The following is a 13,792-nucleotide window of genomic DNA, read 5'->3' on the forward strand; positions in this document are numbered from 1 at the left end:
TAACAAAGTCTGTTAAGATAGTGGTGTTAGCAACCACAACAGGCACATCCTCGCAAATGTCAATAGGAAAAGCAGTTGATTTGTCGGCCATTTGCAGAGAAATTTCAGTGGGTGTCAACTTATCCAATTCAAGTCTACGATAAAGAGAGAGTGGCATAACACTAACACCGGCTCCAAGGTCACATAAGGCAGTTCTTACATAGTTCCACCTTTAAAAGTGTAGTTGGCAAGCATGGTAGAGATCTCAAGATCTGGTATCTTCCGTTTATTAGTCACGATATCTTTCATGTAGTTGGCATACGGAGACATCTTGAGCATATCAGTTAAACACATCTGCAGAAAGACGGGTCTTATCATCTCAACGAAGCGCTCAAAATCCTCATCATCCTTTTTCTTGGATGGCTTAGGAGGAAAGGGCATAGGTCTCTGAACCCATGGGTCTCTTTCTTTACCATGCTTCCTAGCAGTGAAGTCATTCTTGTCGTATCTCTTAGGTTGTGGATTATCAGGATTAACCGTATGTTCAATCTCCACATCCTCGTCATGGCTAGGTTGAGCATTATCATGAACATCACTGTCCATATTGTCACCAGGTTCATGTTCATCACCTGATTGTGTTTCTGCATCAGACGCAGAAATATCATTAGGTTTTTAGGTGTGACAGTATTTGGTGAACTGGCGTGCAGGTTTCTATCATCCTTCTTCTTCTCCTTAGGATGACTGGGTGTATCAGCATTGATTCCTTGAGAATCTTCATCAATTCTCTTAGGATGACCTTCAGGATACAAAGGTTCCTGAGTCATTTTGCCTCCTCTAGTAATGACTCTGACAGAGTTGTCATTTAATTCATTGAGCAGGTCATTCTGAGCTTTAAGTACTTGTTCTACGTGAGTAGTAATCATAGAGGCATGTTTACTCAGGAGCTTCAGATCATTGGCATTTCTGTCTACACAAGCACTTAAATGGTTAAGCATGCGAGTACTTTGTTCCAAATGTCTGCTAACATAATCATTGAAACTTTGTTGTTTGGCAACAAGGTTGTCAAATTCATCAAAGCATAGGCTAGCAGGTTTATCAAAAGGAATATCACTCTCATCAAGCCTACGCAGAGAATTCACTTCCACTACCTGTATCGGGTTATCGAGACCATGGATCTCTTCGATAGGTGGTAGGTTTTTGACATCTTCAGATCTAATGCCTTTCTCTTGCATAGATTTCTTGGCTTCTTGCATATCTTCGGGACTGAGGAATAGAATACCTCTTTTCTTAGGAGTTGGCTTAGGAGGTGGTTCGGGAATAGTCCAAGCATTATCATTGATCAAGAGATTATTCAGTAGGGTCTCAGCTTGTTCTACACTTCGTTCCCTAAAAACACAACCGGCACAACTATCTAGGTGGTCTCTAGAGGCATCGGTAAGTCCGTTATAGAGGATATCAAGTATCTCGTTCTTCTTAAGAGGGTGATCAGGCAAAGCATTCTGTAGCTGGACGAGCCTCCCCCAAGCTTGTGGAAGACTCTCTTCTTGGAGTTGAGCAAAGTCGTATATTTCCTGCAAGGCAGCTTGCTTCTTATGGGCAGGGAAATATTTCTCACAGAAGTAATAGACCATCTCCTAGGGACTACACACACATCCAGGAGCAAGAGAGGTGAACCAGACTTTAGCGTCATCCTTTAGAGAGAAAGGAAACAACTTAAGGATATAGTAGTGGCGGATCTTCTCCTCATTAGTGAAAAGGTTGGCTATGACCGTCTCAGACTCATAACCGTGAAAAGGATCAGATTCAACTAGAGAGATTATCTCAGGGTCGACAGAGAATTCATAATCCTTATCGGTGACAAAGATAGGCGAAGTGGCAAACTTCGGGTCATTTTTCATCCTAGCTTCCCGAGATTTTTCCTTCCACTTGAGAAGTAATTTCTCAGCGTCATAGGCATCCTTACACGCAAGAAAATCCTCAGCTATCTCTCCCTCCATAACATAACCCTCAGGTATAGCAGGCAATTCATATCTAGGAGAGCTAGATCTAGCAGGAGCAAAAGCAGGTTCTATCTCAATAGTATCGGCAGTTTCAGAAGCATCACGAGTATTGGCAGTAACTCTAGCAATATGAGCATCAAGGAACACTCCTAGTGGAACATCAGGCAAAATAGTATCTCTAGCAGTATCAAGCATAACATCTCTAGCAGTATCAGGCATAGTATCTCTAGCAGTATCAAACATAGTATCATCACACATAGTATCAAGCATAGCATCATCAGGCATAGTATCAGGCATAGTATCAAGCATATCATCTCTAGCAGTAGCATCATAAGCATCATCAAGCACATGCGACATATCAAAATTTCTAGCAGGAGGTGATGTCGCAAACTTACTCATAACTGAAGGTGAATCAAGTGCAGAGCTAGATGGCAATTCCTTACCTCCCCTCGTAGTTGAGGGCAAGACTTTGGTCTTTGGATCCTTCAGATTCTTCATAGTGATTAGCAGATATAAATCCCAAGGAACTCAGAGAATATAGCAATACCTCTCCGACAACGGCGTCAGAAAAATGCTGATTGCAATCTCTAGCGATGGCTAGACGAATGCTTATGACAACAAACCTTCCCCGACAACAGCACCAGAAGAATGCTGCTAGCACTCCTCGGCAACGAAACTAGAAGAATGTTGTTGATGGCCCACCAGCGCGTGGGTTCGCAGCAGTTTTCGAGGGTAGAGTATTCGACTCAAATTTGTTGGTACGCCAGACAGGAGGTGAGAGAATACTCTCGAGTATTAGCAACTGAATTTGTCAGATTCAACCACACCTGAAAGATTAGTATCTGCAAGCAAAGTAGTAACAACAAAGTAACGAGTAACGGCAGTGGCAAGGAACAACAGTAGTGACAGCAGTAGCAAGTAGCAACAGTAGCAAGCGACAGTAGTAGTAACAGTAGCAGCAGCAGAGCAAAACAGGTAACAGCAGTAGCAGAAGCAGCAGAGCAAGACAAGTAACAACAGTAGTAGGACAAACTCGTAGGCAATGGGTCGATGATTTGTTTGGATGATATTCATCATGCAACAGCTATAACACGGAGAGATATGTGGCTAGCTCCCGTTCGTCAATGTGATGTAGGCATGCATTCCGTGTGTCGTCATACGTGCTTAGGGAAAAGAACTTGCATGACATCTATTGTCTATCCCTCCCGTGGCAGCGGGGTCCAAAAGGAAACTACGGGATATTAAGGTTCTCCTTTTAACAAAGAACCGGACCAACGCATTAGCACTTGGTGAACCCATGAACTCCTCAAACTATGGTCAACATCGGGAGTGGTTCCGGTTATTGTCACTCCGGGGTTGCCGGATCATAACACATAGTAGGTAACTACAACTTGCAAGATCGGATCTAAAACACACATATATTGGTGAAAATATAATACTTTCAGATCTGAAATCATGGCACTCGGGCCCTAGTGACAAGCATTAAGCATGGCAAAGTAGTAGCAACATCAATCTCAGAACATAGTGGATACTAAGGATCAATCCCCATCAAAACTAACTCGATTACATGATAGATCTCATCCTACTCATCACCGCCCAACGATCCTACGAATAGATTACTCACGAACGACGAAGAGCTTCATGGAATTGGAGAGGGAAGAAGGTTGATGATGCCGATGGCGACGATTTCCCCTCTCCGAAGCCCAAGACGGACTCCAGATCTGCCTTCCAGATGAAGAACAGGTGGTGGCGGCGCCTCCGTATCGAAAACGCGACGAAAACTTTTTTTCTGGGACGAAAGGGATCTTATAGAGCTGGAGTTGGGGGCGGCAGAGCCGTGTTGGCCCCACAAGCCTGCCGACCGCCACCACAGAGGGTGGTGGCGGAGCCAGGGCTTGTGGCCCACTGGCCCACCCCCTGAGGTGGAACTTGGCGCAGATATTTTTCTTATTTTCCAAAACTGCTCCCCGTAAATTTTAAGGACGTTTGGAGAACTTTGATTTCTGCACAAAAATAACACCAAGGCAATTCTGCTGAAAACAACGTTAGTCCAGGTCATTTCCATTCAAATCATGCAAAATAGAGTCCAAAACAAGGGCAAAAAGTTTGGAAAAGTAGATACGATGGAGACGTATCAGCTACGCCATGAGCTCCCCACGGCCAATGCAGCTGACCCTGTTCGGTGAATCATCCCGCCGCAGCAGTGCGACTTCCGTTCACACTAGTAGAAAACAGGGCTTTCGTCCTCGCCGTATCGGAGCAATCTTCCCGGTCGCGTTACGAACCGTGACTAATGTGAGCATTAATCCTGGTTCAAGCGGCTAGGATATTGAACGGAGCTCAGTAGGCATTAGTCCCGGTTTGAATGAGACCTTTAGTCAAGGTTGGAGACACCAACCGGGACTAAAGGAGTTTTACCACCTGTAGTCCCGGTTGGTTTGTGCAAACGGGACTAAATGTCCTCCCTTTAGTCCCGGTTGGAGCCACCAACTGGGACAAAAGGACTCCTTTTTGGCAGCCCAAATTCCGCACGGGAAGGGTACTTTAGTCCCGGTTGGTGGCTCCAACCGGGACTAAAGGTCTATTTTATCTTTGTTGGCTTGTTTTATTTTTCTATATAGGACAATTACTGTTTTTAGATTTGGAATAACTGTTAGAATATTTATAATTTTTGTTAGTGCTAGTAGTTTTCAAATTATAAAAAATTTGTTAGTGCTAGTAGTTTTCAAATTTGAATAGTTTAAATTTGAATTCTTTGAAATTTGAGTGAATCACTACTTTGTGAGTAACTTTACTTTAAAAATTATTTTTGAGTGATTCTATTTCCGGCAGTTTAATATTAGTGTGTTTTATCATTATATTAATTTTGGTAATTTTTAGGTTATTTTAAATGGGTGTTTTAATCAAAAATAGATTTTCTTTAGCTCTTTTAGTTTTATATCTCAAAAAAATCATTAAATGCATGAAAAATAGCAAATGAAGTGAGAAAGAGATGAAAATTGATGACATGTCTTTGAATCGTGCATATTAAATGCACTAAAAGTTTGGAGTTAAAATAAGTTAAAAAAAATGAAATGACTTTGTAACATATGAGTTTTCGTTCGAAACGTCATACTTTGAAAAAGAATTGTCCAGTTTGTACACGAAGTGCATCTAATTTTTGTCGTAACCCTTTCAATTTTTTAGCACATGCTATGTGGGTGAAATGATGATACCATGGCAAGTTTCAGCCTTTTCAAAGTTTATTTGTAGTGTTTTCAATTTCACGGTCATTTAGCTCAATAAAGTCATTAAATGCATGAAATATTGCAAATGAAGTCAGGAAGGGTTTAAAATTGATGACGTGGCTTTGAATGTTGCATATTGAAAGCAAAAGAGTGTGGAGTTAAAATAAGGTTTAAAAAATGAAATGTCTTTGTAAAACTTGAGTTTTCGTGTGCAACCGTGATACTTCGAAAGAGATTGTCGAGTTTGTACACAAAGTGCATCCAGTTTTTGTCGTAACCTTGTCAATTTTTTAGCACATGCTATATGGATAAAATGATGATACCATGCCAAGTTTCAGCTATTTCATAGTTCATTTGTAGGGCTTTTCAATTTCACGGTCATTTAACTTAAAAAAATTAATATATCAAAATTTGTAGCAAGAGAAACCGGTTCATATGCCAACCGTCGTAGGTTGTTTTGTAAATTTTTAGAATCCTCAAATTCTGAAAAGAAAAAAGTTATCCTCAAGTTTAAGTTTTTTTGAGTTTTTGATCAAACTACTTATTCAATAAATATTAATGTTACTAAATACTTATTATTTTCTTAGAATAATAGTCTCAAACTCAAATGGTGAAACGTGTGACATCATCCTCAAGGGGTTAATAGGATTGATATGACACATATAACATAAATTAATTGAATAAGTAGTTTATATTTTTAAATGTTTTTAATTCTTTTAGATTTTTGAAATTTGAAAATAATAAATATTCATATTTAGTTCTATTTTTAATAATTGATGTCATATTTGTTTTCCTCACATTTTTTGATAATAATTGATATATTATTTGTTGAATTTTGATTTATAAATTTAAAGATATTCATTATGCCATATTAAAGAATAAATGGCAAAAAATGAATTAAATAATATTTTTACTTATTTAATTTTGAACTTTTTAATTACTTTGTATTTTTTGTTTTTTATGCTTTTTGAGAATTATTTGAGCTTTTTAAAAAAATCCATTTCTGAAGTTTTTTTGTGTTTTTAAATTACTTATTGTTGTTTATTTTAATAATTTTTTGGAATTAAAAAAATCATGTGAGGTCAAGACCTAAGGGTTAATAGGGTTAATAGCTTACTACTGTAAAAAAAACAAATGCAGACTTGGAACTAGTGAAGATAGAACTGGAAATTTAAGCATGCTTGGGTTTGAAGCACTGAGTATGGGTGATTAGAGATTAAATTGTCAAATGATTCAAAGATTTGAAAATCAAAAAATAAAAAAAATCAATTTTAAAAAAAAAATCGAAAAAATTCTTTAGTCCCGGTTGGTTCCTCGAGCCTCAACAGCCACATGGAGGGCCTTGAGCGTATATATGTAATTAATGATGTTCTTAATTAGTCTAGATTAGTAGTAAATTATAAATTTTATTGTTAATTATACTTATGTAATGTATATATGTAAGCAGATCAGATTATTAATGAAATCTATGTTGTTATCATCTATATGTATTATCTTTTAAACCTTTATTTTAACTATGTATGTATATATTCACAAAAAAATCATAAATAATAAAATAATAACATAACAAATAATAAACTAAAATAAAATACATAGCAAATGAAGTTGGCCACGTGGGCGAACGCTATCAAAAAACCACCGCATGTTAAATCCAACCATGGAGATACACACCCGATCTATTTCCTACCCAAACACTTCCAAATCAATCCCCAATCACCCGACTCTGCCGCCGGCTGCAACGACCAAGCCCCTGGCCGCTGTCGTCATCTCCGGCTCCACACCGTTGTCGTCTCAACCGCAATTGTCTCTGTATCCACCTCCATCGCTGTCGTCGCCGTCTCCACGCCTCCACCGCCGCCTCATTGACCCGCCAGCCCCTCGCCTCCACCGCCACCATCATCTATGTTGTCGTCTTCTCTGTCGTCATTCCCTCACCGTGGTCTCCGTCGTCGTCTTCACCACCGCCGATGTCAAGGACCCGCCAGCCCCATCGTCTCCATCTCCGGTGAGTAATTGTATTGTCAAATTTAATATAGCTACGTACATAGTGTAAGAACGTAGTGTAAATTTTTAGAGTAGTTGTGCAGTGCAGAATTTAATGTAGTTGTGTAGTGCAAATCTGTGATGTAATTGTGGTTTCAGATTTTACTGTAGTTGTGTAGTGTAGTTTTTCAGGGTAATCATAGTTTCAGATTTAGCGTAGTTGTGTAGTGCAGATTTATGGTGTAATTATAGTTTCAAATTTTAGCGTAGTTGTGTAGTGAAATTTTTTAGGATAACTGTAGCTTAAGATTGTAGTGTAGTTGTGTAAGTACGAAGCGTAGTTGTGTAGTGAAACTTTTTAGGATAACTGTAGCTTAAGATTGTAGTGTAGTTGTGTAAGTACGAATTTGTGGTGTAATTATAGTTTCAGATTTCTGTGTAGTTAGTGCATAAATTTTTATTTTACATGTACATACATTTTCTTGTTACATTGTCTAGATTGTATATATATGTATTGTAGGTACTGTCAGATGGCTCTGAAGTTTCGTGATGTGCGACAGAAGGGGACTAAGTACTATGCAACCATCATGAAGGACAATGTCGTCCACCAGCTTGGACACTTGGACACCGCAGAGTTAGCGGCGCGCCTACAATGCAAAGGCGATTGAGTATCATAAGGAAAAAACAATTCTCAACTTCCCTGATTGCTGTGAGTACGCGTAGTTCCTCGCGCCGGAGAACATAAGGATATGCACTAGGGTTGAGGAAAAGGAGAACCTCTAGGCCGAGCAACAGTTGTTCGACCCATTAGGAAGAGCGCAAAAGAGAATCCCGTAGATTGGGATAACCTCGGGGCAAAGGAGGAGGAGGAGGAGGAGGTCCAGCCGCTACAACATCGTTGTAGGGACGACCACGAGACCGACCCCTCTAGCGAGTAGCTTGCTAGATAATGGACGTAGCACTATCGCTAGTTATTTCGTATATGAATGATTGTTTAACTTTATACATGTTACTGTATGTTTGAACCATGCACCGTTTATAAAATTGCTTAATTACTAGTATATGTTCTATTTGAATGTGTTAGTTATTTAGTTTAATGATCTATGCTTACTTTAATCAACGATATTTACAACGGTAAATGGATCACTTGTATAAGAACTGTGGTGTTTTGAGATGCGAGAAGGATAGGAAATTCTTCATCGACCTTCCGAAAGACTTCGTCACTACAACGTTATATATATAATTTAGTTTAACATATTTTGTTTCAGTTTCATACGGTACGGTTTTGGACGAAATTGTCTAACTAGTTATTTTTTTCCAATTTTACTCAGGTCGTCCCTTGCGGGGCAAGGCATGACTTCTTGGAGAAGTTTTGAGTTCCGCTTGATGCAACCATCACATTCCAATGCACCCTCATGAAGATGGTGACGACCCGACGATTCAATTATCTTGTCACCAATGAACCAACTTGCATCTATTTCGGTTGCCCTGGTTGGACAACTTTTACAACTGCTTACTAGATGCAAGCTGGGGAGAGAGCCACATTCTACCTTGACTACGATTGTGACGAGATCATGGTCTACTACAGGCCTGCTCACAGCGATGGTGATGGTCCAGACTATGATCTTGACTCCGCCCGCCGTAATGTCGAGTTAGCTAGCTAGTAGGCTTACAGTTGCCACCTCCTGTTTCGTTTAACTTGTGTACTTGTGATATTTGCCTAATTTTGATACTTTTTAAATAATATCAAATAAATGGATACTGTTGAACTTAGATTCTGGTATTTGAATTGTACTGTTTAATTAATGTTCTAAACTTTGATTATGTTGTTATTTTGGTTTGGTCGCCTTGCTATACAGATTCAATATAAATCTGAAAATGAAATTGCTGGTATCGCACTAACATGCAATGCCACTACTAAAATATACTAATGCTGGTGTTGGCCACCTCGCACGTCATAAACATGTCAAATATTGTTGGCGATATTGGTGGCGTCGGGTGTCTATGCCAGTATGTCGTTTTTGCCACGCCATAGCTAGGCTTTTCTGCACTAGTGATATACTAGTATCATGCATATGATACGAGTCTATAATACTACCTCCATAATGTATACTATTATAGTGTATCATATATAATTTTATTTATTGTCATGCATAACACAAAACAATATAGCATTTAACATGATAATGTATTTATCTATGTTACTCTAACCCTCTTTCTCTTATTTAGTTCTCTGCTACATCAGGATGTTTGCTATTTCCGAATGCATAATATTGGCTAAGAACATGGTTAATAATATAGCCAGTTGATGGCTATATGAATCTGCCATGTCATCTATATGCACTCATACAACAATGTGGGTTATAATGTTGGCTATTATATTAGTACTTTTTTTCGATCTTCTCTCTATCTTTTTCTTCATATTAATTGTATTTTCCTAGGAATGCGCATATAACTATGTTTTTACATAAGAGCCCACTTTCTTACTTTCTTATATATCTCTCCTCCACATAGACAAAAGTATCATGTAAGCCGGCTATAAGCTTACTATTATACCTGCTCTAACATACCATCCGTTGTGTAGGGTGATTAGTGAGTGGTCACGAGAGAGCATCAGGGCATCGGTGTGAGACGCCAACGAGGACCATCCATGTCGCACTTCCCGGAGCGCGCGCCAGGTGGATGCATGCTTGCTGTGAAAGAATCACCTTTCACCTCGCCTCTTTCTGTCTTCATGTTCCTGGTTTATTCTCATTTCATTTGGAGCGTCCTCCTGCGATCGATGATTCATCCTAACGCATGTCACACGCAAAACAGCAGCCAACAGTGGCCATGGTGGAGATGTTGGAAGTGATCAAGCAAGAGCAAGAATACGGTACGAATCAGAGCCAGAGCGTGGAAGAGGGGAGCTGCAAGAAGGTCGTCGGCGGCGGCCACGAGAAGGAGCCGCGCCCGTCCGCGTCCGTCAAGATGGTGAAGAAGACGACGAGAAAGCAGGGCGTCTCCGACCCACAACGGAAGCGCGCTTGCGTGGACTGCACGAAGCGATGCGCCCGAGTTCACGGCCGCGCCACCGCTTCCTCCTCCGCCAAGGCTCCCCCGGCCGCCACCCTGCCGTCCTTCTTCAAGGTCATGACGGGCTCCTTCTCCGAAAAAATGGTACGAATCCGCATTGCCATTTCGCTTTCACAACCAGACATGTTCGTACACTGCAATGGTGCAGGGATTCCTCACCGGAGATGCACCGGTGCATGCAGGACGTACCGCCCATGTTTGCCAAGAACATTTCGGACCTGGCGGACACCAACGTGTACCTCAAAGACGCCTTCGGGCTCCGCTGGCGGGTGTACCTGTGCGCGCGCGACGGCCGCCTGTCCTTCGGGCACGGATGGAGGAACTTCGTGCTGGACCACGCCGTCGCCGTCGGCGAGTTCCTTGTGTTCCGGCACGTCACCAGGTCAGTCTTCGCCGTCCAGATCTTCGCTAAATCCGCATGTGAAAGGCTGCATCTGTGCGAGATGAGCAAGAGGCAGAGCAGGAAGAGGAAGAAGAACCATGAGAACGGGAGCTCCGTCAGCGATCGCACGGTGAAAGCAAGTAAGAAGAACAGCGAGGATAAAGATAAACTCACTAAAAAGAAGCAGCGTGCTTGTGATCTGTTGGATGGTGATCAATGTAAAGCCCTGGAGTATCAAGGTCAAGGTCATATGGTGGATGCAAATGCTGAAGATAAACGCACTAAAAAGAAGCAGTGTGCTTGTGATCTGTTGGATGGTGATCAAGGTAAAGCCCTGGAGTATCAAGGTCAAGGTCATATGGTGGATGCAAATACTGAAGTTGATAGCTGCGGGGGCTGTGATTTTGGGCCGAATGCAGCACAACTGACAACACCTTTGGCCATGATGGATCTCGACGATGAGATAACCGATGACATATTTTTGACAGCTGATGCGTACGAGTTCGAAACAGATCTTTATAGTATTCCAGAAGTAGTGGAAGAATTTCCTGTGGACAATGGCATTGAAGCGCCCGTTACACACGGCGAAACTCCCGGTTTCAGTCGTCCCGAGATGATCGGTTCACGGAACTGTGACTCTTCCCTGGTACTTGGCCTCTGTCAAGGAGAGAAATCAGCAGGCCTGAAAAATGAACAGATGGCTGATGCAAGGGTAACAGGTGCATATAGTAATGCTGCAGTGCTTGGCATGGACATGACCGCCTTGCCCAGCAACGTGTTGTCAGAAATTCGAGAAGAGAAGTCCTCTCCTCGTATTGATGCGGCAGCGCCTTCCAGTGAACGTGCAACGGGCAATTGCAAGAAGGATACAGATTATTATAAGTTAATAGAGTTTCCTTCCGAGGGTAACCAAGTTGACACGAAAGAAGGTACTTCTGCTGTAAACAGGGCATGCAGTCTTTCTATTCGTATGTTCTACGTATGTTTTTCATATATAGACCATGCATGCATATTCAGCAATTGTTCTAGAAGATTCGTCGTCCGCGGAGCAAGACGAGGGCCTGAAGATGCAAGATTGTACAGGACAGGCTGCTGCAGAGATTGTCTCTGCTAGCCCAAAGCCTGTTGAACGTGGTGAGCGCAGGCAGAAACGTCGTATGCAACCTGCAGGTACGTACGTACGATTTGCTGCCGCCATTGTTTTGGCAGCTCCGTGTACATTTATTATCCACAAATGGATCGATCGCATGAGACGTACGGGTTTCTGACGAGCGGCAAGGAAGATGCAGGGAGTCATGAGAGCCCAAGCCCGAGACCAAGCAGCAGCAGAAAGCTCTGCGTCGCGGCGCCCCCAGCAGACCAAACATGGCTGGTAAGTCGAGTCGTATTATACAGATCGACCACGAGACGATCCAAGGATATATACATCGTCACGTCAGGTGAGATCGAGTTGGTTTTCATGCAGGAGCTCCCTTGCCGGCTGCCGGTGCTGCCGGGGAGGAAGAAGCAGGGGAGGAAGGTGGTGGTGCTGGAGGACCCGGTCGGGAGGCGATGGCCGGTGCTCTACCTGTGCACCCCGACCTTCAGCGGCTTCGTGGCCGGGTGGGCCGACTGCCGCGCGGAGAACTGCCTGCGGGAGGGCGAGGCCTGCGAACTCCAGCTCCGCCGCGGTAGTTACTCCGAGCTGGCGCTCCGGGTGCTGCGCGTGCCCGGAACTACTACTTCTCAGTAGCCAGCCAGCCACCGTTGTCCCTTCTCCGTTGGCCTTGCAAAGCAAGTGCGTAGCCGTAGGTGACAGATGACGGTGGTGACAAGCAGGGAGTGTCCTTGTAAAAGAAACGGTTTTCCTAAAACTCATTCGAATGAGAAACAAATTGGCCTCATTCACTTTTTCAATGTATGACATCTTTCCTGTTTTTTTTAATGTAGCAGTTGTAACCTAAGTGACACGACTCGCAATTGCAACCTGTGATACCCAACTGTAAACGCTTGTGCTAAGGCCAGTAGTTGCAACCGACTCGACACGGCCGCAACTGCAAGATGTAAGACGCGAACGGAACCTGCTTTTTCCCATTTTTTTTGTTGTAGTAGTTGCAGCCGCAGTGACACGACTGCAACTGCAACCAAGCACACCCAACCGCAACCGCAACAAGCGGGGTAATGGAGAGCGTCCTTTTTCTTTTTTTCTATTTTTATGTAGCAGTTGCAACCTAACCGACACGGCTGCAACTGCAACCTATGATACCCAACTGTAAACGCTTGTGTTAAGGCTAGTAGTTGCAACCGACCCGACACGACTGCAACTGCAAGACGTAAGGAGTGAATGGAACCTGCTTTTTTCCTTTTTTTGTACTGGTTGCAACCATAGTGACACGGCTGCAACTGCAACCAAGCACACCCAACCGCAACCGTAACGAGCGGGGTGATGGAGGACATCCCTTAATCTATCATAACATACCATAAAAAAAGTGAATGGGACCAAATTATATCTCATATAGATGAGTTCTAGCCACTCCCTAAAAGAAAAGCAGTTCTCCCATGCATGGGAGGTCAGCCGTCGGATATGGATGGATTTCGAATGCATGCACTCCTTTCTTTAGTTGTATTTCATCCATGTAATTATGTCATATCAGTTAATCACATGGTCCATGCACCTACCATCTGACATGAAACCCTGCACATTTTTCTTATGATCTCAAAGTTTGAAATCATTTTTACCTTATGAATTGAAAGCCCGATTTAACTTTCGTCTGCGTATTTATAACCCTCGCGATGAGGACTTTTAAACAAGATCACTCTTGAATACATTTTGATAATTTTTAATTTTTAATTTTTAAAACATGGTAAACCGTACGAAAGATGGTGAAACTCCATGAAACATGGTGTGAAACTCTATGATAGTCTTAGGAACTCTTTTTGTGTATATAGTTGAGTCAATTACACCGGTGGTGCTTGAACTTGACGTAAATGGCCACTTTGATGGTAGAACTTGTGACATACATTGAATTGGTGTAAAAACTTGGCTCACACGTATGAATACGGTGCAAATCATGAGTTTGCATATGCAATTGATGCTGACTTGACACGTCAGCATGGCATGGACCCGTTGTGGAAGGCTGAGAGGAGCGCCTATGGCCTGTTTTTGC

The 13,792-nt window shown here is 42.2% G+C and overlaps 1 protein-coding gene across 1 annotated transcript; it reads left to right on the forward strand.

The window, feature by feature from the left end:
• The first annotated feature begins 10,021 nt into the window (after positions 1 to 10,021).
• Positions 10,022 to 12,460, forward strand: LOC123440591 (B3 domain-containing protein Os01g0905400-like). Its single transcript, XM_045117155.1, has 5 exons — positions 10,022 to 10,347; positions 10,389 to 10,885; positions 11,000 to 11,559; positions 11,745 to 11,816; positions 12,112 to 12,460. Exons 1-5 carry the CDS (start codon positions 10,022 to 10,024, stop codon positions 12,376 to 12,378), a joined length of 1,722 nt encoding a protein of 573 aa, XP_044973090.1. The 3' UTR covers positions 12,379 to 12,460.
• The last annotated feature ends 1,332 nt before the right edge of the window (positions 12,461 to 13,792 follow it).

Source organism: Hordeum vulgare, chromosome 3H, assembly GCF_904849725.1.
Source record: "Hordeum vulgare subsp. vulgare chromosome 3H, MorexV3_pseudomolecules_assembly, whole genome shotgun sequence".
Taxonomy (NCBI): domain Eukaryota; kingdom Viridiplantae; phylum Streptophyta; class Magnoliopsida; order Poales; family Poaceae; genus Hordeum; species Hordeum vulgare.